General features: G+C 34.1%; 1 protein-coding gene across 1 annotated transcript; it reads left to right on the top strand.

The window, feature by feature from the left end:
• The first annotated feature begins 6,999 nt into the window (after window positions 1-6,999).
• LOC104590777 (structural maintenance of chromosomes flexible hinge domain protein) lies at window positions 7,000-12,477 on the top strand. The gene is made up of 4 exons (XM_010249525.3): window positions 7,000-7,685; window positions 9,612-9,767; window positions 9,889-10,569; window positions 10,949-12,477. The coding sequence occupies exons 1-4, from the start codon at window positions 7,344-7,346 to the stop codon at window positions 12,056-12,058; spliced, it is 2,289 nt and encodes a 762-aa protein (XP_010247827.1). The 5' UTR covers window positions 7,000-7,343; the 3' UTR covers window positions 12,059-12,477.
• The last annotated feature ends 12,507 nt before the right edge of the window (window positions 12,478-24,984 follow it).

Here is a 24,984-nt window from a genome sequence, read left to right as displayed (position 1 = left end):
AACCAATTTGTTTATAGCCAAGACCTCATGTTTGAAGTGGTGTTTTTCAGAAAAAGATTTTGTATTTTGGCAATGAATCCTGTAAAACTTTTCAATGAAGGGATTTGTTGTCAAGTTGAATTTTGGCTCTTGAAGAAGAGGAAGAAGCAGCAACAGCCATTATCAATTTTTGAACACTAAGGATCCATTTGGTATCAATTCTAAAAAAAAAAAAAATTCCCATTCTCGAATCATCCATAAAAGAATGGATTCTGGATTTTTCTGATCTAATTCTAAGAATCTGTATGGGCATTTGGCGCAAAATCTATTTATTACTGATTGTAATAAAGACTTAAGATCAAATTCCATAAAGAATGGGGGTTATGGGCATGGGGGATGGGCTACCTTGGGTCATATAGCCCCATAAAGAAAAAATAAAAGGATGAATTAACATTACGTTTGGTTTGAAGGAAAAAGTAAAAAAAGGTAGGGAAAGATAGGAAAACCTTTAACACAATCTAAATGTTGCATAATTCGTTCAATTTTGATAAATTCTATGCTTACACTCAACTGACTCAAGAAAACTAGATAGAGTTTCACCTTCAATGAACTATATGCTAACCTTCTTTGGCTCTAGCAAATCTTCCTCGAGATTAGTTTGATTTTATTATACATGGAAAAGCAATTATTTGAGTTTTGACCCATTCATGGATGAAGGATGTATGTATGGTTCTTCCTTTTTAATCACCATGTTGTAACAAGTTACTTATATTGTCTTGCATGTAACAAAATTCTCTTTCATACTTGATTCATGATAAGTTCTCAGAAACACGGAAGCTGTTTCGGCTTCCTGCTTTGGACCCATAAAAAATGAAATAGGATTTATGTAGCCAACACCAGATGATGATAAAAAATGGGTTAGGATGGAAGATAATCAATTCGAAATAATTTTTGTGAAGAAAGAACCCCACCAAACAAAACCCAGAAATATTGATGGGTTGATCAATTGGGTACACCTGAGAAGTAGGGATGCCAACGGGTCAGGTTTGGCTCAACCCTAACCCGACCCTCCAGCACCCCAACCCGACCCAGCTTAAAATACTTGATTCACGAACCCGATTCCAACCTGACTTGACCCTCATAATTTCAAATATATTTTTTAATACATTTTGAAGACCTAAAATACATTAATTTAAGTAAGGAAATTGCTTAATAGATTCTGAGGTGTTATTCTTTCCATTTAAAAAAAAAAAAGAAAAAAATCAAAATCAATATATAAATAAATTATAAACTTTAAGCCTATAAAGTTAAAAGTCAAAAAAATTGCAAAAATACTTAGTATATATACAGGGTATCATGACCCAGCGGGACGGATCAGCCAAAACCCGAACCCAATTCGAATCAAAAAATCAAAACCCTAACTCAATCTTAAACCAAATATACTTAACCCTAACCTGACCCTATAGCCAAGTTTACCATTTAACCCGACCCATTGACATTATCCACTAGAACATACAGATCCAATTCTTCTTTTCTTCTGGCTACTCAAAACATACAGATATATATAGCAAGTCAACATCCTTCACTATTTAAACAGAAAAACGGTTTCTAGCTACACCTAGCAAGACAAACCAGTTCACCAACTCCATTATTGCACTAGATAAACCTTTTAAGCTTTAATGCAATCCTTCCAAATAGCAATATTTTAAGACAATCTGATATGACATTATTTTAGACTTTGATCTTAATTTAACTGAAACTGCACCAAAAATGACTCAGAGCAGATCAGGTAGAGACGTAGAGTGGATATGGCATCCTATAGGGATGACAATAAGGTGGGGCGGGGATGCCTGTTTCCACTAAAATCCCTATCCCTCATCCCCACGAGAATCGCTATTCCGATCCCTGACATTGTTTTGAAGATGTCAAATTCTTTTTTTTTATTTCTATTTCATTTCAAAGTTTTTCTAAATAAATCTCTTAAAAATTTATAATACTATCAAAATAGAACTATATTGAAAATGGTCATTTACTAGAACACTCCTATAATTTACATATTTACTTAAACCTAATTTATAGTTTGCATTTTACTAAAACACCCCTTATAGTTTATAACCTATTTACTTAATCAATCTTTCATTTTGTTTTGCCATATGAAAATAGTAATGTGATCACCTAAACTAGGTGGACCCATGGTTGTTTATTCCAAAAGTACCCCTAAATTGAGTGAAAAATGTTCAAGGGTATAGATCCATAGTTGGTTATTCCAAAAGTACCCTTAACACTTTTTTGTATAGAAAACAAAATTGACCAAATTGAGAAAAATAGAGTGGTTGTCCATGTTTTATTAGGGGATGTTTTAGTAAAACACATCTCATGGAAGGTGGCCGTGACAGTGGTTGACCAAATTGAATAGATGTTAGTGTTAACATTGTCATTTTCAACTTTCATTTGATGGAAGGTCGATTAAGTAAATTGATTGAAAACTATTGGGGATGTTTTAGTAAAACACATCACATGGAAGGTGGCCATTACAGTGGTTGACCAAATTGAATGGATGTTAGTGTTAACATTGTCATTTTCAACTTTCATCTGATGGAAGGTCGATTAAGTAAATTGATTGAAAACTATAGGGAACGTTTTAGTAAAACACAAATTATAAGGTAAGTTTTAGTAAATTCATAAAACTATAATGGGTGCTTTAGTAAACAACCCTATATTTAAAAGACTTTTTGCAAAAAAAATGATCAAGTTTGGTCAATTGATAATTTTAGTTATGTTTTAGAAACAATAGCAAATTGAGTGAGCGGGAGAAAACATGAATTTTTAGGACAAAATTACCCTTTTGTTAAAAATAGAATCCATCGAATCCAAAAAGCATTCATGTTTTGTTCGTCTTCTCCAAGTTCGAATTCGACTCCATCCATTCAAACTACGGATGGCTAGAGTCGATGACTTTAGATTGGGAAGCATCGACTCCATCTGGCTGGGAAGCATTAACTCGATCAATTCAAACTACGGCTGGCTAGGAAGCATCGACTCCATCCATTCAAACAACTTCAGATTGGGAAGCGTCGACTCCATTTGGCTGGGAAGCATCAACTCCATCGATTCAAACTACGACTGGTTGGAAAGCATCAACTCCATCTTCAAAGCAAGTGTACTAGAGGAAGGTGGTGAATGATAATGCCACATCGGCTAAAACAACAGGGCAATTGAATAAAGCTTATAATGCTTTTCTCTGTGATTAATACCCAAATTAACTACATATCTACTTATATGATCAACAACAAGAATAGATTTTGTGCCTAAACTATCTAGTATGGAGCAACCTGGGTGGTGCTTAACAAATTTAGACACCATCCAGCATGGGGAAGACCGGATGGTTTATTACAAAGTTGGAACCATCCGGCATTACACATACCAAATGGTTTATTATAGAATTGGAAACCATCCTGCATCACACAGACCGGACAATGTTTTACAAAGTTGGAAACCATCTGGCATTACACAAACCAAATAGTGTTTTACATAATTGGAAACCATCTAACATTACAATGACCAAATGGTTTATTACATCTTTGAATCTTCAATTGCAATTGTAAATTTCAGCCCCTCAGGTGATAAAATAGTATTTACACTCTCAAAATCATCTAAAGCCCAACATTCCATAAGGTAGTATATGATTCTCACAAGTGTATAAACCATCCAACATGGAGAAGACCGGATAGTTTATTATAGAGTTGGATACCATCCGGCATTACACAAACCGGATTATTATTTACAATTTTGAAACATGATTTTTTTGAATGCTTTTTGAAACATAAATTATAGTTGCAAACATCGATCCCTCCACATCATAGTTACACCACCAAAATCATTTAGAACCCATTAAACCTCTTATTCTGTACGATTCTTATATGTTTATAAACATAGAAACCATCTGACACTAAATAGATTGGATAATTGTATGCAATTTTGATACATAAATTATAGTTTTGAACATCTATTACACCATCAAAACCATTTAGAACTCAATGAACCTCTTGGTTTTATATGATTCTCATATTTGTAGACTTAGAAACCCAAATTACACCATCCATCTTTTGGGCAAGTGGCCATCCCACAATGTTAAAGCACACAAGCCATGTTTGTGCACGACCATAAATTTTTGCCTCTAATGCTTCTACTAGGACTTCTTTAGCATTCAAATCATCATATGGTTGCCATTTATATAATTCAAAATCTAGAGTCCTATGTATATTAACTCATTTTATGAGCTATTATATACTGATATTTTGGTCAAGAAATTATAGCTTCTTCAGCATTCAAATCATTATATGGTTGCCATTTATATGATTCTGGCAACTATTCATTTCCAAATTTGTATTGACTTTTAAGTCTTACTTCTTTTACTTATATTTTGCAAATACTCAATAAATCATCATTTACTTACATTTTGAAAAGAAGGGATTTCTTTCATTCTTTAAACAAAAGAATACACAATCAGAATTTGACCAATAAAGCACATCAATTACTTAAACAATGAAATACAAATACAAAGAAACAACAAACAAAAAATAAAATATGTAAAATCTCCCTGGGCTAATTAAAAAGAGTTGGAGAAACAATAAACAAGAAAAAAATAAAGGGAATGGGACCCCAAATGGAGGTTAGAAGAAGAAACCCCTTCTTGCTAACTTTGAAGTTTGCAAGAAGACAAACAATCAAACAGTAATTTAGAACTCGAACTTGGAGAATGGAACCCCAAATCACTAAAACTCGAATTTGGACGGAGAATGGGACTCCAAATCGCTTGAACTCGAACTAGGAGGGATATTGCTTTGAAGATGGAGTCTTCCTAGCCAGTTGCAGTTTGAATCAATCGAGTTGATGCTTCCCAGCCAGATGGAATCGATGCTTCCCAATCTGAAATTGTTTGAATGGATGGAGTCGGTGCTTCCATCCAGCCGTAGTTTGAATGGATAGAGTCAAACTCAAACTTGGAGATGCTTCCAGCCAATTGCAATTTGAATTGATGGAGTTGAACGAACGAAACATGTATGCTCTTTGGATTCGGTGGATTCTCTTTTTAACAAAAGGGTAATTTTGTCCTAAAAACTTCACATTTCGTTCCACTTATTCAATTTGTTATTATTTTTAAAACATAACTGAAATTGTCAATTGACCAGAGTTGGTCTTTTTTTTGCAAAAAAGTACATGTTTAAACATATTCAATATATATATATATATATACTTTACACTGAACCTACTAAAGATAAACAATTGTATAAACATATAATTTTTGTATATATTTTAATAATGTAAAAATATACGAATTTAGTATAAAAAATTTAGATCCATATTAATCCGTACCCATCCATACATGGATCGGGTGAGATGCAAAGGGAAATAGTGGAATGGGCCTGACTTGCCAGGATTCAATAATGCCCAAAGAGGAGTAATGTTGTTCCAGTAGAAGATTCCATTTCATGTGGCAATGGGATCTCCCTACGCTCCTTCCTTTGATACATAAACAAGGCGAGAGAGAGAGAGGTCAAGTGTGTGAACTGGGTGTCCCAACTGGGGGTGTCCACTCCAACCGAAAAGAAGTTCATATGGAGCCAAACATCTCCTCCCATTCCAACTCTGCTTTATAGACAACTAGGCAGGATCCATCTATTCCACCCAACGTCTCGAGACCGGCAGCAGAGTTGACTCGCCCACAACTGTAAAACTGTACTCATTCACTCATCCCCCACTCCCCCACATGGACCAATCGCAACCCTCTCACCTAACTCTCAATGCCTTCCCCAACGGAATCCGCTTTTCTCCCTCAATCATTTTTGGTCCAAAATGAAACCGAACCGCTCAGAGGTGTCCCTGATGTCAACGGCCTGGTTCGGGTCCTACCCGAATCCACATCATCACAATACCCACCCACCCCTACTATATGAAGAGGGCCTATTGGCCAATGTCAACGGATTGGGTTTGGCAAAAGTCGTCCTGACTCAATCAGACCCCAAACCCTGATTAGTGTGGGTTTTACCACATAACCCAACCCATCAACGAGTTCAGATCTATTGATCATAACACATTGCTCGTCATGTTCATCTAACCGCATGTTGAAAATAATCATAGACTACAAAACAATCAATGTTCCATATGTGTGGTTGGGTGAATGTGACCAACAATGTATTGTGCCAGTAGATCCAAACCCATTAACATCTTTATGTTTAGAGCTGTCAATGGATCGGGTTTGATTCAGGGCAGGGTGTACCAATTCCAAATCAATTATCAGCTTTATATGATAAATCCAAAACCATCTTAATTATTAATCGAAACAATATTCCGACCTAATTAGATCCGATTTATACTTGACAACTATAATTACATGTGATAATAACATTTTAAACTTTATTTTTGCTAAAATAACTAAAATAGTAGATTGTTTATCTATCAATAAAACAAGTGTTCTTAACCAAAAGTGTCACATATATCTGTATTTTACCATTTTGAATATAAAATGTAACAAAAATTACAAGAAAACCAGGAGGTGTAAGTGGTTCAGAACTGCAACAGCCGGCCCCGACCTAATTATGAACCAGAACTTACCAAATCGATTCGGTCGTTCGTTCTATCGGGTAGGCCCGACCCATTGAGAGCCCTACTTAGTACTTACGTCCGAGTTGGTATTTCGCAACACAAACGTGCAAACGAGGCGGTTTTTGGTAAAATACAAAAGTTTTGAGTCAGGATCAGAGTCTCCGTTAGTTTTACCGCTTTGCACAGTTAGCGCAAACTATGGTAAAATTTCGGGGTTAAACTTTAACTGCAGTAGTAAAAGTAGGGCTAAAAAGTGGTGTGAGGATAAAGACGTTATTGGGGTGACCGAACAAATAGGGATTTTATTGCCGGCCCTCTCTCTCTCTCTCTATTTAATCTTAATTTAATCCAAATCCAGCTTCCTCTGTTTTCTCTCTCTAACGGTATAAATAACGGCATGTTTGGCAATTTCTCGTCTCTCCCAGCTCGACTCTTGTTCAGAGAGAAAGATAGAGAGAAGCTCTGAAATTCTATCAAACAGATTTGAATCTCTCGAGGGGGCTTCCTAAGAGTTTTTTTTTTTCTTTGTTTTCTTTGAAGACCCGGAACATTTTTCAAGCAGAGATCTTGCCATTCCGGCGGGAAAACGTTGTTCTTTATAGGAGAAGCGGGTTATCTGATGTAGATCTTGAGCTTTTTCATTTTTCTTCAGAGTTCAGAGAGTGTTTGGAGATTTTGGGATTCTTGTGGGGTTCGGCTTCTGTTAGAAAAATTGGGAATTTTTTGGAGGCAATCTAGTGCTTGAACCGGAGGGGCGAATGGTGGTGAAGATGATGAAATGGCGGCCATGGCCACCACTTTTGTCGAAGAAATTCGAGGTGAAGCTGGTGCTGAGGAAAATGGAGGGGTTTCACGTTGGAACGGGTGAGGAAGAGAAGACAGGGGAGGTTCCGAGATTAACGGTGGAGATCAGATGGAAGGGTCCTAAGATCGCTCTGAGTTCTTTGAGGCGGACGGTGAAGAGGAACTTTACTAAGGAGGAGGAAGCGAGGAGCGACGGGATTGTTGAGTGGAATGAGGAGTTCCAGAGCGTTTGCAGTCTTTCGGCTTACAAGGACAATGTGTTTCATCCCTGGGAGATCGCATTTACGGTCTTCAATGTAAGTTTGATTTGGTTGCTTTTGCTTCTTTTTGAGGCTCCATCTTCTTTTAATTTTCAGCTGATCGTTGGGATTTTCGGTTTTAAGATATTAGGAGGAAAACAACTTCCGTTATGTCAGTCTTTCGTTTTTTCTTTTCTTTTTCTCAGTCCTATTTTTCGTTGATGGTGTTTGTGGGGTTTATTGAAAGAAAGATGAATCTTTGTTGTTATATTTACTACTTTTCAAGTTTGATTTTTTCCTTCCGGCGTAAACTGGGGTGGTCTGTCGATCTTGTTTAAGTTTCATTGAGAAGATTAGGGTTCTGATGATGATCATATTGCACCTTTCCCACTGTTTTGGGTGAAATATGGCGGCTTTCTACTGCCCAAACTTATAAATTTTGGCAATATTTTGCTGAAATTTCCATGTGATGAAGTATTTATTTTCTTTCAATTCTTACTCTCTATTTGATGCCTTCAATGTTTTCTTTTTGGTGAAATGGGAGCCTTTATATTCTTATTAATATAAATTAATGTCTGACCCTTTACCTGGATTTTCATAATTGATGTTTTCTTTTCACGGAATTTATTCACCTTTATCCTTATTTCTTACTCTTTGGAAGGTCGTCACATTTTATTTCTATCTGTAAAATTATTTGGAATTTAAGATTGTATTAGTGATCTCTTTTTCTAGTTTTTAGATTGAGTTATGTCCTGTTCCAGGCTTTTTTTGTTTGATAGGTATTCGGGCTTTTGTTTGGTTTTTAGTGATCTCTTTTTCTAGTTTTTAGATTGAGTTATGTCCTGTTCCAGGCTTTTTTTGTTTGATAGGTATTCGGGCTTTTGTTTGGTTTATTTGCAATTTTTGTGGTTTAGGTTGAGGATCAGAATTTTGGTGCACTTTTGGGATATAAGGTTCTTCTTGCTTGCAGGGGATCGGATATGAGGTCACTTGTGTTGGGATTTGTGGTGAATATTTGTTGGGATCATTGGGAAATTGATTAATGAAATAAATTGATTTTAATTCCACGTTTGGAACTTGGAATAGTAGGAAAGTTGTCGATATTCTTCTATGTTTGTTGTTCTGGAATCTTATCAACTTGGAGATCGTGACTATCCTTGCAATAAAGAAAGTTGCTAGCTAATTATAACCCATACATTGTGCAAGCCCCCAAACCTGAATTGATATTTGTTTTTAAGCCAGTGATTAAAAATCATTTAGGCAAGATTTTCATTCTAGTGTAATTGATTTGGGGGGGGGGTGGATTCCATTTCCCAAATTTGAGCATAAAATATGCCCATCTTCATAATTAGATTATATTAGGTCTCAGCCATGCTTCAAGTAAGTTTTGCCCAAGTCAATTTTTAAAGGTCATGGATTGGGTGTGGTCCTAACCTCCAATACTTTTTGCATGAAGTGGTTGACATCAGATGGCAGTGTTTAATGTCCTCGAGGCTTTATACCTCATTAGTTTGTCTTTCCTACTTGATGACTACACTTTCTATCCTTCTTTCACTGTCTGGAGCCAAACTGCCATTTCAACACCAGATATATAGGTTTTTTGAGGTAGAAATTCTTCAATTTAAAGGTTTTCAAGTATTCTCTAGACTTGTATTTTTTCTGTTATTGGTTCATTTTTTGTTCTGTTTTTCACCCTTTTACTTTTCTGCATGTGCCACAGTGTCAGTTCTGTTTCTTTGTTTTAATTGCAGAGCTCAAGCAATGGTTTATAAGAGTCTTTGTAGTTTGAAGTAATGGTCATACGTTTTATTTTTGAATGCTACATCGGTCAAGAAAGAAAGTATTTTTGTAGACAAAATTGGGCTTCTTAATGTTTTTTCTAGCTTTCTCTTGCTTGATTTTGATAATGTAAATGGTTAGTTCTTTTCTAACTTAGAATAATTTAGATTGGTTTAGTTTTGATTTGTTTTCTTCTTTATCCAGGGCTTGAAACCAGGGCCAAAGAACAAGGTTCCTGTTGTTGGAACAGCATTATTAAACATTGCAGAATTTGCTTCTGCATCTGAAGAAAAGGAGCATGAAATAAACATCCCTCTCATTCTGGCTAGTGGCACTGCTGATTCTCAACCCTCTCTTTATGTATGTGCTTTCTATTGTATCTATTTTCATAAAATTTCCAGTTATAACATATTTTTTCTTGACTCTCCTTTTCTTGCCATTTTCCCTTCAATTATGATCATGAGCTTTGTCTTTGTCACAGTTATCTCTCAACTTATTAGAATTGAGAACCACCCAAGAACATGCAGAGACAGTGGCACGGTCAATAGTTCCTGTTCCACTGTCACCCCGATCTGGAGAATCTGTCTCAACGGAGAGAGATGAGCTTTCTGCTCTCAAAGCAGGTCTGAGGAAAGTAAAAATACTGACAGAGTATGTATCAACGCGAAAAGCTAAGAAGGCATGCCATGAGGAAGAGGACAGTGAGGGAAAATGCTCCGCAAGGAGTGAGGATGGTGAATATACATACCCATTTGACACAGACTCCCTTGATGATTTTGATGAAGGAGAGCTAGAGGAAGGGAAGGAAGATTCTAGTGTTAGGAAGTCATTCAGTTATGGAACATTAGCATATGCTAATTTTGCTGGGGGATCATTTTACTCTGACAAGAGGTTCAATGGGGATTACGAGGACTGGATTTACTACAGCAACCGCAAATCAGATGCGAGCTGCTTGCATGTTGAGGACCCAGTGGCGTCAGTCTCTGATCAATCTAGTTCAAAACGAAGCATCCTACCTTGGAGGAAGAGGAAGCTGAGCTTCAGATCTCCTAAGCCTAAAGGGGAGCCACTGTTGAAGAAAGCATATGCAGAAGAGGGTGGGGACGACATTGATTTTGACCGCAGGCAGCTTAGCTCATCTGATGAGTCCTTTCCTCTAGGGGTAAGCATCCACATTCCACCCTTACCTGGTTTGCTACATTTCCTGTACTAATTGCTAGTCCTAGTCCTTTTGGTAGAGTTCTGAAAGCAATAATTGTTCCATAATTTGCATCTTGAGAGATTGATATTGAGTGATCTTTTCATGATCAATTTAGTCAGAGTTAGTGGTTGCATCAGCTTCAAATTTGAAAGTAAGACCCCCAAGAGTGGAGTTTTTGCCCATATTAATTACAACAATCAAAAAGAAATTACTGAGCATTCAATAGTTGCTTGTGCTTTTGAGCATTCAAGAATCAGATTACAATAATTTTTTATTTCCTTTTTTTGTTATGAAATTATTCCAAGTTTTGAATCCTAAGAAGCTAGCAATCATTTGACAGTGGCACAAGGCTGATGAAGATTCAACTGCAAATCGCTCCTCAGTGTCTGAATTTGGGGATGACAATTTTGCTGTGGGAAGCTGGGAACTTAAGGAAGTAATAAGCCGTGATGGACACATGAAGCTCCAAACTCAAGTCTTCTTTGCTTCCATTGATCAACGGAGTGAGCGAGCTGCTGGTGAAAGCGCATGTACAGTTCTTGTTGCTGTAATTGCTGATTGGTTCCAAACCAACCAAGATGCAATGCCAATCAAATCTCAGTTTGACAGCCTCATCAGGGAAGGCTCCCTAGAGTGGAGAAACCTATGTGAGAATGAGACATATAGGGAGCGTTTCCCAGACAAGCACTTTGACCTTGAGACAGTCCTCCAGGCCAAGATCCGTTCTGTATCTGTTGTCCCACGGAAGTCTTTCATTGGATTCTTTCATCCAGATTGGATGAATGAAGGGGGTTTTGATTTTTTGCATGGTGCAATGTCCTTTGACAACATCTGGGATGAGATCAGCCGTGCTGGGTTGGAATGTCCCAATAATGGGGACCCCCAGATCTACATTGTCAGCTGGAATGACCATTTTTTCATTCTCAAGGTTGAACCAGAAGCTTACTACATAATTGACACGTTAGGAGAGAGGCTTTTTGAAGGATGTAATCAGGCTTATATCCTGAAATTTGACAGGAATACAACAATCCATAAAATTCCAAACGAGGCACACCAATCGGAGGAAAAACCTGCTGGTGATCAACAGGTAGTTCCGTCTGGGGAATCTGGAATGCGGCAGGTCCAGCAGAACAACTCCAAGGAAGTTCCGGCAGCAGGGTCTGTAGTACTAACAAAACCAGATGAATCTGGAAACAGTGAAGCTGAAGAGGAGATCGTGTGCAGAGGGAAGGAGTCATGTAAAGAGTATATAAAGAACTTCTTGGCTGCAATCCCCTTGAGGGAATTACAGACAGATATCAAGAAGGGGTTGATGGCTTCTACACCTCTGCATCACCGGCTGCAAATTGAATTCCACTACACAGAGTTCCGACAGCCAGCACCTGAACCTCCAGCGGCAGAAGTAACAGCGGCAGAAATGGGGGTGGCAGTAAAGGAGGCAGCCTGCTAGGAGAGTTGTGTAAATTTTAGGGGGAAGTGTGTGACTATTCTAATCTTTTTTTTTCTTATAATTGTTGGTAATGTGGGGTAGATTTTGAGTTGAATGGGTCAAGGAAAGATGAACCCATTTAAGTTTTGTTTTGAGTGCTTTTTTTTCTTTCTTGTAGAGTGCTCTTATTCTCTGTGCCTATAAGAGCATCTATATCAAATGTGTTTTATGTCTATGACAGACCTATGTCTTATTATTTTTTCCTGTTTATTCTGGGTAACAAAGGGTACTGGGATGGTGGCCGTGTACATGACTGTGGATTTGATGTTTATTAACTTTATTTCTCCAGATGTAACTTCTAATATCCTACTGTAATTTTTTTCTCTGAACTTCAAGATTATTCCTTTCAGGGATTTCATGAAAATTTAGCTCTTATTTCTTAATTCTTAGTACTTGTGGTTTCTAGTATACCTGTCAATGGGCAAATGGATCTGTTTGAAAACTCAGTTCTTTATTCTCATTGAAAACTTTCAGTTTTTTCTTCTGAGTTTTTTTAGGTGCTCAACAAAAACCGAAAAATCAAATCAAAAAATCTGCTGAACCTAACTGATTGATTCAATATTTTTCAAATACTGGTGGCACTGGTTCAGTTTTAGTTAACAAATATATATACCAATCAATCAAAAACTGAATCGATCATGGTTTTGGTTTAATTTCAGTTCACGTTTTTTTCAAAAACCTGTGGAACCGGTTTCAAGAAAAAGCTCACATCATGAGATGAGACCAATGTCGATGGGCAAACGGGTCTATTTGAAATGGCCCCAGACAAGAGATGGCTGGATTAAAACGTAGTACAAAACAAACCACTGATCCTTGAAGTGCTCTTCACTTTCCAGTGGTCGCGGTTTCATGTATCTGCTCTCAAGTGTCAACAACTACACCAAGTGCTGATATGAGCTTTTCAAGGTGAAATTGACCTTTTCTTTGAAAGCTGATTTTTTTATTGCTTCTGTCATTTCTAAGAAATCCATTTTCAGATGATAGAACTTGTACCTGGTTATTTTCCATTCAAGGATACGACTTAAACATGAATTTGGCTCTAACTCAAGTAATTTTCCAGATATATATGCTTTCTAATTTGACTCTGTAAATTGATAAAACCATGGTTTTTAAAAACGACCCCGAGACCGAACCGCCCGAATCAGTGGTTTACTGACCAAAATCAACAGTTTTGAGCAAATTTCTAGTTTTAGGGAAAACTGAAACCGGTCACCTTACCAGTTCCCGGTTTTGAAAACCACGGATAAAACTATCTTATTTTTCCTTCATGTTCTGTTTGTGGCGATGGAATTGGAGTTTTGGTTCCAATGAACTAGAAATTTTCTATCAAAATGAAAACTTTTGACTTTGTATTTCTCAAAATCTTCTTCCATTGTCATCTTTTTATGTATAAAAGAAATTGGAGATACTTAAAAATTTTTGTTTTTATGTATCATGTTTTGGGTTGTTTGATGATTTTGGTGGTTGTCATCTGGAAATGTTTGTTGAAAATTAATTTTATATATTTTTAAATAATAAGTTTTCTAATGTGTTTTTCGCATATAATTGTTTATAACTTCCAAACAATTTTTAAATCCCTTGTTATAAGAAATATCATAAATAACGATTCTTTGTAAGGCATAAAACTATAGAAATAAATACTCTTCCGAGGTTTCAAACTTTCAATATTTTGATCACCAAACAATTTCACTGCATTCAAAGATTCAGAACAACAGAGAACAAACTTCTAATAATTCAAAGCTCGAAGATGTTTCCGAAACTTTTTTAATCAGATTTCAGCCAAAGACCAACATCAAAAGAAATATATGAATTAAAATGTAGTCCTCTCAAGGGGTTGAGACTTAGTTCCAAACCAATAAATAAATATGCAGAACCTATCCCAAACCAGAATCTACTGGCTGTCTGACTCAATTATAAATTATGTTAACTGAGACTCTGAGAGTATCAGGTTTGACCTAATAGACCTTATTATAATTTATGGTATATATATATTATATTAATAAAATAATATATAATTATATTATATATGTTAAATATATATATAAGTATTAATTTTTATTTTTATTTTTATTTATAAAAATATTAAAAATTGGGATTTGAGGTCAAAAACCCTTTTTTGATAAGAATAGCGGGCAAGTCATATTGGGAAAAGCTGCACCAAATTGATATAAAGATTATCTCAATCAGAGAACTGAATGCAAAATCATAACCTTTGAATTTTTTTATTAAAGTCAGATTATGGCCAAGTGATAATTCAACCATCCGGATCAACAGCGGGTTGGGAACAATGATTTTAATCCTTCTTCAATTCATTTGGTTGTTGCCGGAGATATGATAATATTACAAATATTAGGGGCATCTTTGTAAATATATAATTGGTTGGGATCTTATCCAACCCCAGGTGCCAACCCTGAAACACGTGGCAAAGTAAGGGGACCCACATAGGGATACACTCATACACCTGATGTAAATATGGAAGTGGGGGTCCCATCAAATGTGCACGTGGGCCACATCGTAGTACTGCAATTCTGGGCCTGATTACTTCAGCGAGAAAAAAGGTGGCCAGTGGACAGTGGCCACCACACTAGTCCGATTCTTGGCCTGGGGGAGTGTGTGGGCGTCAGGCATGTGATGTGAGCAGAAACAGAAGCTAAGAAGAATAAATGTGCCTTTCCCTCCCTTCTTCACTAATTACTACCTTGCTTTGTTTTACAGGGAAGCTAGCTCAGAGCAGAAGAGCTATTCAATGGGACAAACCCTTGGATACTGTGGATTCGTTTTCCAATGTGGTTTGTAAAGGAAAGGTAGACCGTTTGAGCTTTGAAGTTTGAACTTGTAAGGAAGGAAAAAAAGATTCTTTGCTTTCTTATTCACCTTTCTGTTAAAACCCCTCTCTCTCTCTCTAGGTATAGTAAAGTTTTTTACAGCCTGTCTGTCACTTGTCTCTCTCCGTTGGAGTATCAAACAAACAAAGAAGTTTGTTGGGTTTTGGGCTTAAAAGCTTGGACCAAATTTGACCCAAATTGATTAACAAGGATTTCAAAAAGGAATCCAACTTTTGCTCCCATTTTCTGCAGAAATTCTTCCAAAAAGTTTCATGGGTAGCTGATTGTTGTTTGCGGGGCCCCTCACCAGATGGACGGTCTGGATCTTCCATGTCATCTATATTTCATTTAAGCAGAGGATGTGTACCTCTGAGTACCTCAAATGTGCATTATCCAGCACGACAGACAGTCATTGGCTTTGCAAATGTATTGGATTCAGGTGAGATATTTTAAGAGCAAACCCATTTTTACTCAATGGATCTATCATCTATGGGCCTCCGATGTTAATAGAGATTAAAGAAGCCTACGAGAGTTAAAAGTCAAACTGACAAGAAAGGATACTTTGGGCACTATTGTGGTCATGGACATTAACCACCAACCATCAAAGAAGCTTCCTTTAGGCCCGATCTACTTGAATAGCTGTCCTCGGTGGACCGTAGATCCAACACCATTTCATCAATGAACTCTTAGTACAGTTACAGTAGCCTCATCGGAAACTTCAGTCAATCAAACAATGGGTCGGGCAGACCCGATAGACCCGAACCTAAGTACCTAATCAACTTAATTATGTTTTTTTTTTTTCTTTTTAATTTCTTTTAAAGGGCTACACAGTGGGATAACCCATCACCCAACTCATAACCCTCCAAATCAGGTGCAGGTGAGATTCGATCCTAAGTTTCCGCTACGACCAACAGGAGACCTGATCAATCATCTGTTGGCACCTTGCAACCAACCCAATTATGTAGCGTTTGGATCTGCAATATATGTCCCAATTAGAATTACAACGGGATATAGGCATAAAACAGGCCAAGGCTGGGCAGCCGTGGGCTGACCTTGCAACCAACCCAATTATGTAGCGTTTGGATCTGCAATATATGTCCCAATTAGAATTACAACGGGATATAGGCATAAAACAGGCCAAGGCTGGGCAGCCGTGGGCTGGCACAGCCCACAACCCTTGGCCATGCTGGGCCAGGGGTTCAGGCCCATGGGTTGGAAGGCCCCTGGCCCATATAGGCCCATGCTAGAACAACAGCCTACGTGCCTGGCACAGTATAGCCCGCGGAATGGTGCAGAGAAAATGAAAATCATGCTCGCCTACGGACCAGGCCCCGGGCTCATATCAGGCTCCCCTCTCTGTGAATGGCCCAGCCCGACCCACTACAGGATGGCCCGGAAATGTAGGCCATTCCAGCCCACATTACTCTTAGTCACCTATAGAACAGTGGTTTTAGCTGTTTTTTAACCAATTAAGATCCAATAAGGCTGCAACTTGGGTCGGGTTAGCTCAGACCCAACCCGAAAAAGTCAGGTTGATGCTCAAGTTAGGGTTAGGGTTGAAATTTATGATTCCGATTTTACTTTGGATTGGGTTAGAGTTGACCCCTCATGCAACCCAACCCAGCCTAAACCCGACTCTATGGTACATATCATATATATAATTGGCTTGCTTAGATGCATGGTAGTTGTATAGCCACCACCACATACTATCATTTATTTCATTTAAGATAATCACTTCACCTATGCCTAATTGGAAATACTAAAACCTTGATAATATATTTTATGTTCTCTAAATATTTTATTCTTTATCTCCTCTCTGTTATTTGCCACCCAATCACCCATAGCTTGCTGCCTATAAAAATCTATTATAAGTCACCATAAAAACTATAGTTATTTTAAACACTTTTTTTCTCGAATTTTGTACTTAAAGAACCAATCAAAACATGGGATAAGTAGGCTACACTCCACCTTAGAATTCTAAATTCCATTATAGACCTACAACAATTCAAAATTTCAAACACCTCCACCTATAACACCAATACCAACCCATGTATTGGCATCAATTCCGATGTGGCACCTACCCCAACTGTACGATGGAGCTAAGATTTGTGGGGGTGGACTAAATAGTAAAAACCCCTAAAAACATTAACAAACAAATACTAATAAAACATATGATTAATATCTATTATCTATATATTAAAATATCATTTTGGCTGTGTTTTTTTATTCTAATGGTCGGACCGTCAATAAAAACACAACAGTGAAGAAATTCTCTTTTTTTTTTGAATTTTCTATTTTTTATTCCATGTCATTTTTTAAACAATCAATGATATGCTCTCCTTCCCCATAAAAATTACCTAAAATCTCTCTCTCTCTCTCTCTCCACACGTTCCTAATAACCTAAATAATATATTCTCCTAAAATACCCCCCTAATATCCCTCGCTTTCTCCTAAATTATATTCAATTTAATAGATATTTCTCTCCTAAAATATCTATAATCCTATTTATCTTCTCCCCCACTTTTTATCTATATTTATCTAAAGAAAGTTTGAATTAAAAAATTATTAAATATTCTCATTAAATTATGTAATAATTTCAAATATTTATTGAAAACACAAAAAATAGTTATTCTCTCTCTCTCTCTCTCTCTCTCTCTCTCTCTCTCTCTCTCTCTCTCTCTCTCTCTCTCTCTCTCTCTCTCTCTATATATATATATATATATATATATATATATATCTTGTTCCCACACTTTCCCAATAACTTAAAAAATATCCTCTCCTAAACCACATCCCTCACTTTCTCCTAAATTATCTCTAATTTTATAGAGATTTCTCTCCTAAAATATATCTAGTCCTATTTATCCTCTCCCCCACATTTTATCTATATCTATCTAAAGAGAGTTTTAATTAAAAATTTTAAAATTTATTTAATACACATGGAATTATATAATAACTTTAAAATATTTATTAAAAACATAAAATATAGTTATAATAGATTTGATATTATTCATATTATTAATAATTTTATATTTTTACAAAATTATTATTTTTTGGATTATTCTATTTAAATGTTAGTCAAATAAATTATGTACTAACAATATAAATTATTGTTTATCAGATTACTCAGTTTAAATTTCATTCAAATAAATAAATAGTTAAAATTAAAAATAAAATATTGTTTAAATATTTCAAGAAATAAATATATAAAATAACAAAATATTTAAAATAGCTAAATAATTATATAACAAAATATTTAAGATTATGTAATAACTTTAAAATAAATAAAAGTCCAAGAAAGAATATTTTAAATATTTTATATATTATTTAAATAAGTAGATATTTTAACTAACGAGATATTTAACATAACTAGATTTTAAAATGTTAAAATAATGAAATTATGTAATAAATTTAATAAAATCTTAAAACTAGAAAAAATAATTATTAATATAATATTCAAATTAATAATAATTTAATATTTTACAAAATTAATAGAGAAATTATGTAATAATAGTATAAATTATAATTTTGTGGATTATTAAATTCAATAAATAGTAAATATTTTAAAATTTAAATAATGATATTATTTAAATAAATAAATAATATTGAAAATAACAAATTTCACTTATAACAATTATTAATTTTAGAAAATAACTTTCAAAAAATTAAAGTTAGTAATAATAATTTTAAAATCTTAATCTATATTTATTATATATTTATATATACTAAAATCAATATTGGTTGTATTTCAAGTATTTATTTATTGTTTTTTGTGATAAATATATTTTCAATAATTATGTATAAATCTATTTTTGTTTTGTTATTTAACATAAAATTTTCAATAGTTATTAGAGATTAAACTATTGTTATTTAACTTTTAAAGTTTAATTTATTTTCTTTACTGTATTTATTATATTTTTGTTATAATTATTGAATAATATTTATTAGAAATTAAACTATTATTTGATACTACACTATTTATTGACTAATTTAATATATTTTTTAGTATTTATTGTATTTTTGTAATGATTATATTTATTGTAATTTTATTACCAATATATTTTCAATAATTGTGTATTTTCACTATAAATTTTCAATAATTATTGGAGATTAAACTATTTTTATTTATTAGAGATTAGACTATGAATTTAGCTAAAATTAGGAGTGTTCACGGGTTGGTTCGGTTCTGTTATAGGTTGTTTGGCCAAACAAATAGACCTGGTTAGGTTGAGGAGTTGGTCACTCGAAACTAGGGATGCAAACAAATCGGATCATATTCGAACCAAGTTATATCCTAATTCGATCTAATATTGTTAGTTGCTAATCCCGGATATGATACACATGGATCTAAATTCAAATATGATGAGGAAGTCAGATTTTCGGATCTGATCCAATCTGATTTGATTTAAAAAGAATTAATAAATTATTTAAATGAAAATAAAATATAACAATTTAAATAAAGAAAAACAAAAACTACAAATATCTTTTCAACTATTTTCATCATATATATACATGTTTTTTATAAATAAATAATATAAAATTTACAAAAATGCAATATAAAAAATATATTTCTAAAAGAATAAATAAGTAACATATCTATGTGTGTTATATATATTTATATAAATAAATAAATAACATATATATCAAATCGAATCTTATCGAATCAAATAGGGAGTTGGTAAGTCTAAATTTGATCCGATTTCTTATCTAATCCGATCCGAATATTCAAAAATGGGCTATCTGAATCCAAGAATATAGGATCGGACTTCGGGTCGGACTTTCGGTTTGGTTAATCAGTTCAAAAGATTTAAACTTAAAAAATGAATTTGAAAATTAAATTCATGATATAAAATATTTTAGACTTAGAAATATGGGAATTTTCCCACTTTTCTGTATTAAAAATATAAAATATATATCTATGGTTGGGTCGTTCAATTTTGGTCAATTTACAAATGGCCAAAGTGAAACTAATCGTCCAACTCGAGTCGAGTTGGTTGGTTTCATCAATATGATGAACGACACTAGTTGAAATTAATTATTATTATTTTTGTGTTATAAAAAAATTATTAATAGTAGTATATAAGGGAAAATCTATGATGTGGAAAAGAATAAGGGAAAACCTATTGGCTACCACGTTTATGATACCAGTTGAATGGTAAAAAAAATTTCAGATATCATATATTTTCTATATAATTGTTGAACTCAAAATATGAATAATTATTAATTATATAGAAATTAAAAAATATAAAACAATTGTATAATCTTATGTGTTTCTATTATTTAGCTTTCGCTTGACAAATCGCGTGCATCGTACAGGTCCCCGCTAGTGTGTGTGTGTGTGTGTGTGTGTTAAAACAAGAAAGTCTAGAAATCTTCTACTTTTTTATTTTTAAAATTTTTTAATCCATGTCATTTTTTAAACTACCAATTAGAAATGGGATTCTAGCAGATAAAGGCAACTTTTTGCCCTAAATATCAATAAAAATTAATATTTTTATAAAATAACTAAAATAGGGTAACTTTTTTAGAAATATATCAAAAAAGGGCAGTAATACTATTCATCTTCTTTCTTTGTTGCTCTCTCAAGAGGAAGTCGATGGATCCATTTATTTACCGTTAACATTCTTTTTGTTGTCTTCTCTTTTGTTGGATTTCCCGGAAGCTTGCCATGTGGGAGCATGATGAGATTGATCTATTTTACATTCACCACTAGCGAGACCAATCCACTCTTTCTACACTTCGAACTGTCACAACTCAGAAGTTCAAACGAAGTACTAGAAAAATTGCAGTGTTTCAATATTATTACAAAGCCCTCAAATGAATACAAGATCAACAGCCCACTACCCTCAAACAAATTGGGATTGTTGTAAAATATTTTCCTGGGTGTGAGGGACTAGTTATTAAACATACCACCTCATTTCGTAATTTTAGATACATTTAGTTTCATATTCTTTTTGAATATCTCTAACGATCAAATTTTCGTATTAAAATGCTCTCTCTACCTTTTGCCTTCTTCATTGAGGAACAAAGAGGCTAAAAATGGGAAATAAAACAATAACAAAGTGAAAAAAAAGCTTCAGTCGATCTCTTCAATGGCGATGACAGCTATAGGAGTGTCGAGAGTTCCATCTTCGTATCTCAATCAGAGAACCAACACTACCTCACTCACACCTTCCATCAAATTCACCAATCCAAACCTCTCCTCTTCATCTCACATTACTGCCAATAAGATTCAGAAAAGAGAAGGAAGACGATGAACACAGAGTCACTACCCTTATTCAGGGCAAAAATATAATTCCATCGTCTTCCTCTTGAGAGAGCAAAGGAAGATGATGAACAATATTACTACCCTTTTTTGATATTTTTCTAAAAAAGTTACCTTATTTTAATTATTTTATAAAAATGTTACTTTTTATTGATATTCAGGGCAAAAAGTTGCCCTTATCTGATATAACCCCATTAGCAATTTCCCCATAAAAATCTTCCTAAAATCTCTCTCTCTTTCATAAGTTATCTCGAATTTAGTAGAGAGTTTTTATCTTAAACTATCTCTAAGTTTTATTTATCTTCTCCCCCACTTTTTACCTACATCTATCTAAAGAAAGTTTGAATTAAAAAATTTAAGAAGTATTTAAATAGTATAACAAAATTATATAATAGATTTAAAATATTTATTAAAAAGACAAAAAATAAATATAATCGATTTAATAATACTCATATTATTAATAATTATATATTTGTACAAAATTCATCACGAAATTATGTACAAACAATGTAAATTATGATTTTCTGGATTATTCAATCTAAATGTTATTCAAATAATAAAAATATAACATTAAAAATGAAATATTATTTAAATATTTAAATAAGTAAATATCTTAAATAACAAAATATTTAAATCAAAATTTTAAATCAGTTAATAATATATTTTAAATAGTTATTGAATAACTTTCAATTATAATAAATAGATTAAGATATTAAATATTTAGTTAAATAACGAAACATTTAACATAACTAGATTTTAAATAGTTAAAATAACAAAATTATGTATTAATAATACTATAATTTTATGGATTATTAAATTCAACAAGTAATTAATATTTTAAAATTTAAATAATGATATTATTTCAATAAATAAATAATATTGTAAATAACTAATTTCATTTATCCAATTAATAATTCTAGAAAATAACTTTCAAAAATTTATTGTTTATTAATAATAATTAAAAATTTTAATCTTTATTTATTATATATTTATCTATATTAAAATTAATATTTATTGTATTTCAGTAATTATTTGTTGTTTTTGTAATAATTATATTTTCAATAAATATGTATAATCTATTTTTGTTTTGCTATTTAATATATAATTTTTAATAATTATTGGAGTTTAAACTACTGTAATTTAAAATTTAATTTATTGTGTATTTTTGCTATAAATTTTTAATAATTATTGGAAATTAAACTATTGTTCACAGGTTGGTTTGGTTCAGTTGCAGGTTGTTTGGCCAACCAAATTGACCTGGTCACTCATGTTATATTGGTTTGGGTGATCAATTTTTTGGTTTGGTCGGTTGGTTCAAAAGATTCAAACTTAAGAAATAAAATTTAAAAATTAAGTTCAAATTAAAAAAAAAATTACAATGGCATTATTAAAAATTGAATTTATGATATAAACTATTTTAGCTTAAGAAATATTGGAATTTTCTCGCTTTCACGTATTAAAAAATATATTTAAAATATAAGTATATATCTATGGTCGGGTCGTTCGATTTTAGTGTGTTTACAAATGGGCAAAGCGAAACTAATCCAACCCAGTCGGGTTGGGAAATTGTTGAACTAAAGCCGAATGGAAATATTAGAAATCGGGTTAGTCAGTCTCATTAGTTTGATTTGAAATTGCAATGGGGTAGAGCGGGGACGAGGAGCCTCTCACCACCCCGGTCCCCACGAAAATCCTCATCCGCATCCGCATCCCCATCCCAGCTAACAAGGACAAAGTTATCCCCATCCCCGTCTCCATGGGGATCCCCACTCCTCATGGTTCTTTATAATGTCAACCATTAATGTTTTTGTTTTTTATTTTATTTAAAAAATGAAAATAAAATAATCAAAATTTATAATCACATTAGAAAAGATTCAAGCATATTCAACCATATTTTTAAAAATATTAACATATAGACATATGTGTACATATATGCATATACAAACGTATGTGTATATATGCATATATATATTAGTGGGGATCCCATGTGGCGGGGGTTAGGGTCCACGTGGGGCCCACACTGTCCTTGTCAACGGGGATGAAAATTTCTCCATCTTTGTCCCCGCAAGGGGGAAAGTCAATGCCATCCCACCCCATTGTGAGCAGATCCCCACGGGGATCGTGAAAATGGGGAAATTGTCATCCCTAAATTCGATAAACAACCTTATCTAAAATTAATTATTGTTATTTTGTATTATAAAAAATTATTAAAAGTAGTATATAAAATATAAATGATTATTAATTATTATATAAAACAATTGTATACTCTTGCGTATTTCTATTGTTTATCCTTAACAAATCTCGTGCATCGCTTGAGTCCCCACTAGTAGACTACTAAAACATGAGGAAATGAGTCTACTGAAAACCTGCAAACACCGCTTGATACATCAGATCCACGACATTATTTCTCCTACATACGAGTAGGGATGCAACTTGGGCGGGCCCAACCCAAGGCCAGACTGACCTTGCCGTCATGCTTGACCTCGGGCCTGAGCTGGGTTCTGACCTTAGGCCCAATATTTTGGATTGTTACCTTAAACCCAGCCTAGCCTACCTGACTTGCAGCCCTAGATATGACTATATTCTTGAAAAGTTTAATGGGGAAGGGGGTCCATACTCCATAGAACCACTTACCAAGATCATTTCATAAGATGGATTGATGGATCATGCTTCATGGGCCAGATGGGAAAGATAGGATGGATAGTCCCTAGCTTTTTAATCTAGCAGCTTCCTTGGAAATTGGTCTTCGGAACAACTCTATCTTTTAAAACCTGCGTATTTGTTTTGAGCCTTTGAATCACCAAGGTACATGGTTTTATTTATTTATTTATTTAAGGACTATACAACGGGGAGTAACCCACACCCAAAACCCATAATCCCAACCCTAGTGACGACGGGATTTGATGCCAACTCTCCACTGCAATTAGACCTTTTCTTAGGCTGGGCTCGGATTTGGCTTTTGCCAATATTTCAATGGGCACTGTCCCAAGCCCAAACCTAACACAATGTAAAATCAGGCCCAAACGCAGCTGATGAACAAGTCTAACTAAAACTAATCAGAGAATTTATCAACCAAGCTACCATCAGTTGGCCTAGGGAGTTAATTTTCTTAGGGGGTGTTATTGTCATGGTTTTATATGTCTTTCATTCGACTCACAAACACAACCAACATTTTCATTTTGTTGCTGAAACCAGCAAAAATCTCCTTTCTTGACCAATGAAAGACAACTTTTCAAACGCAACCACATGGCTCAAAAAGAAAGTTGACTTAGCCAAGTGACTGTATATCTTGGGTCAATATTCCTATATTGTCTACAATGCAAAATATATTTATACATGATGAAATATGTAATAATATATACTTTTTAATGTTTTCATATATTATATATTTTTATATAATATGTTAACATAGTATATTATATTTTAATGTATTATGTAACATAATAGATAAATGGTCGTATGGTCAAAGTTGAAATGCTTCTAAACATGTGAGCCACACAAAAACTATGTGTTGAGTTCAAAAAAATGAATCAGGAAAAATGGTGGTTGTGATTCTGTCACCCTTTAACCATTATCCGAATATTACCTCGATTATCAATTAAAAACTTGTCTGGAACAAAAAAAAAACATCCTTTGATGGGGTAGATTAATTGCAAATGGACTCGATGGGTCCAATTAATGAGATCAAGGATTTGCATACATTGGCCTTAGCTAGGACAGATCTAGACCAAACTGATGATCCAATTATAGAGGTTTCGGGCCTGTACCATGTGTCCCAGTTATATAGGGTCAATAACAAT

The sequence above is a fragment of the Nelumbo nucifera genome, chromosome 6 (genome assembly GCF_055504915.1).
Source record: "Nelumbo nucifera cultivar China Antique chromosome 6, China Antique-T2T, whole genome shotgun sequence".
Classification (NCBI taxonomy): Eukaryota; Viridiplantae; Streptophyta; class Magnoliopsida; order Proteales; family Nelumbonaceae; genus Nelumbo; species Nelumbo nucifera.
The sequence above is the reverse complement of the archived record's forward strand: the minus strand, read 5'-3'. Positions and strand labels throughout refer to the sequence as shown.

Excerpts from the sequence above, each read along its gene's own strand:
- LOC104590777 (XM_010249525.3), top strand. The coding sequence starts at position 7,344 with ATGGTGGTGAAGATGATGAAATGGCGGCCATGGCCACCACTTTTGTCG. Across the intron at positions 9,768-9,888 it reads ATTCTCAACCCTCTCTTTAT|TTATCTCTCAACTTATTAGA; the intron begins GTATGTGCTTTC and ends TCTTTGTCACAG. Across the intron at positions 10,570-10,948 it reads ATGAGTCCTTTCCTCTAGGG|TGGCACAAGGCTGATGAAGA; the intron begins GTAAGCATCCAC and ends ATCATTTGACAG.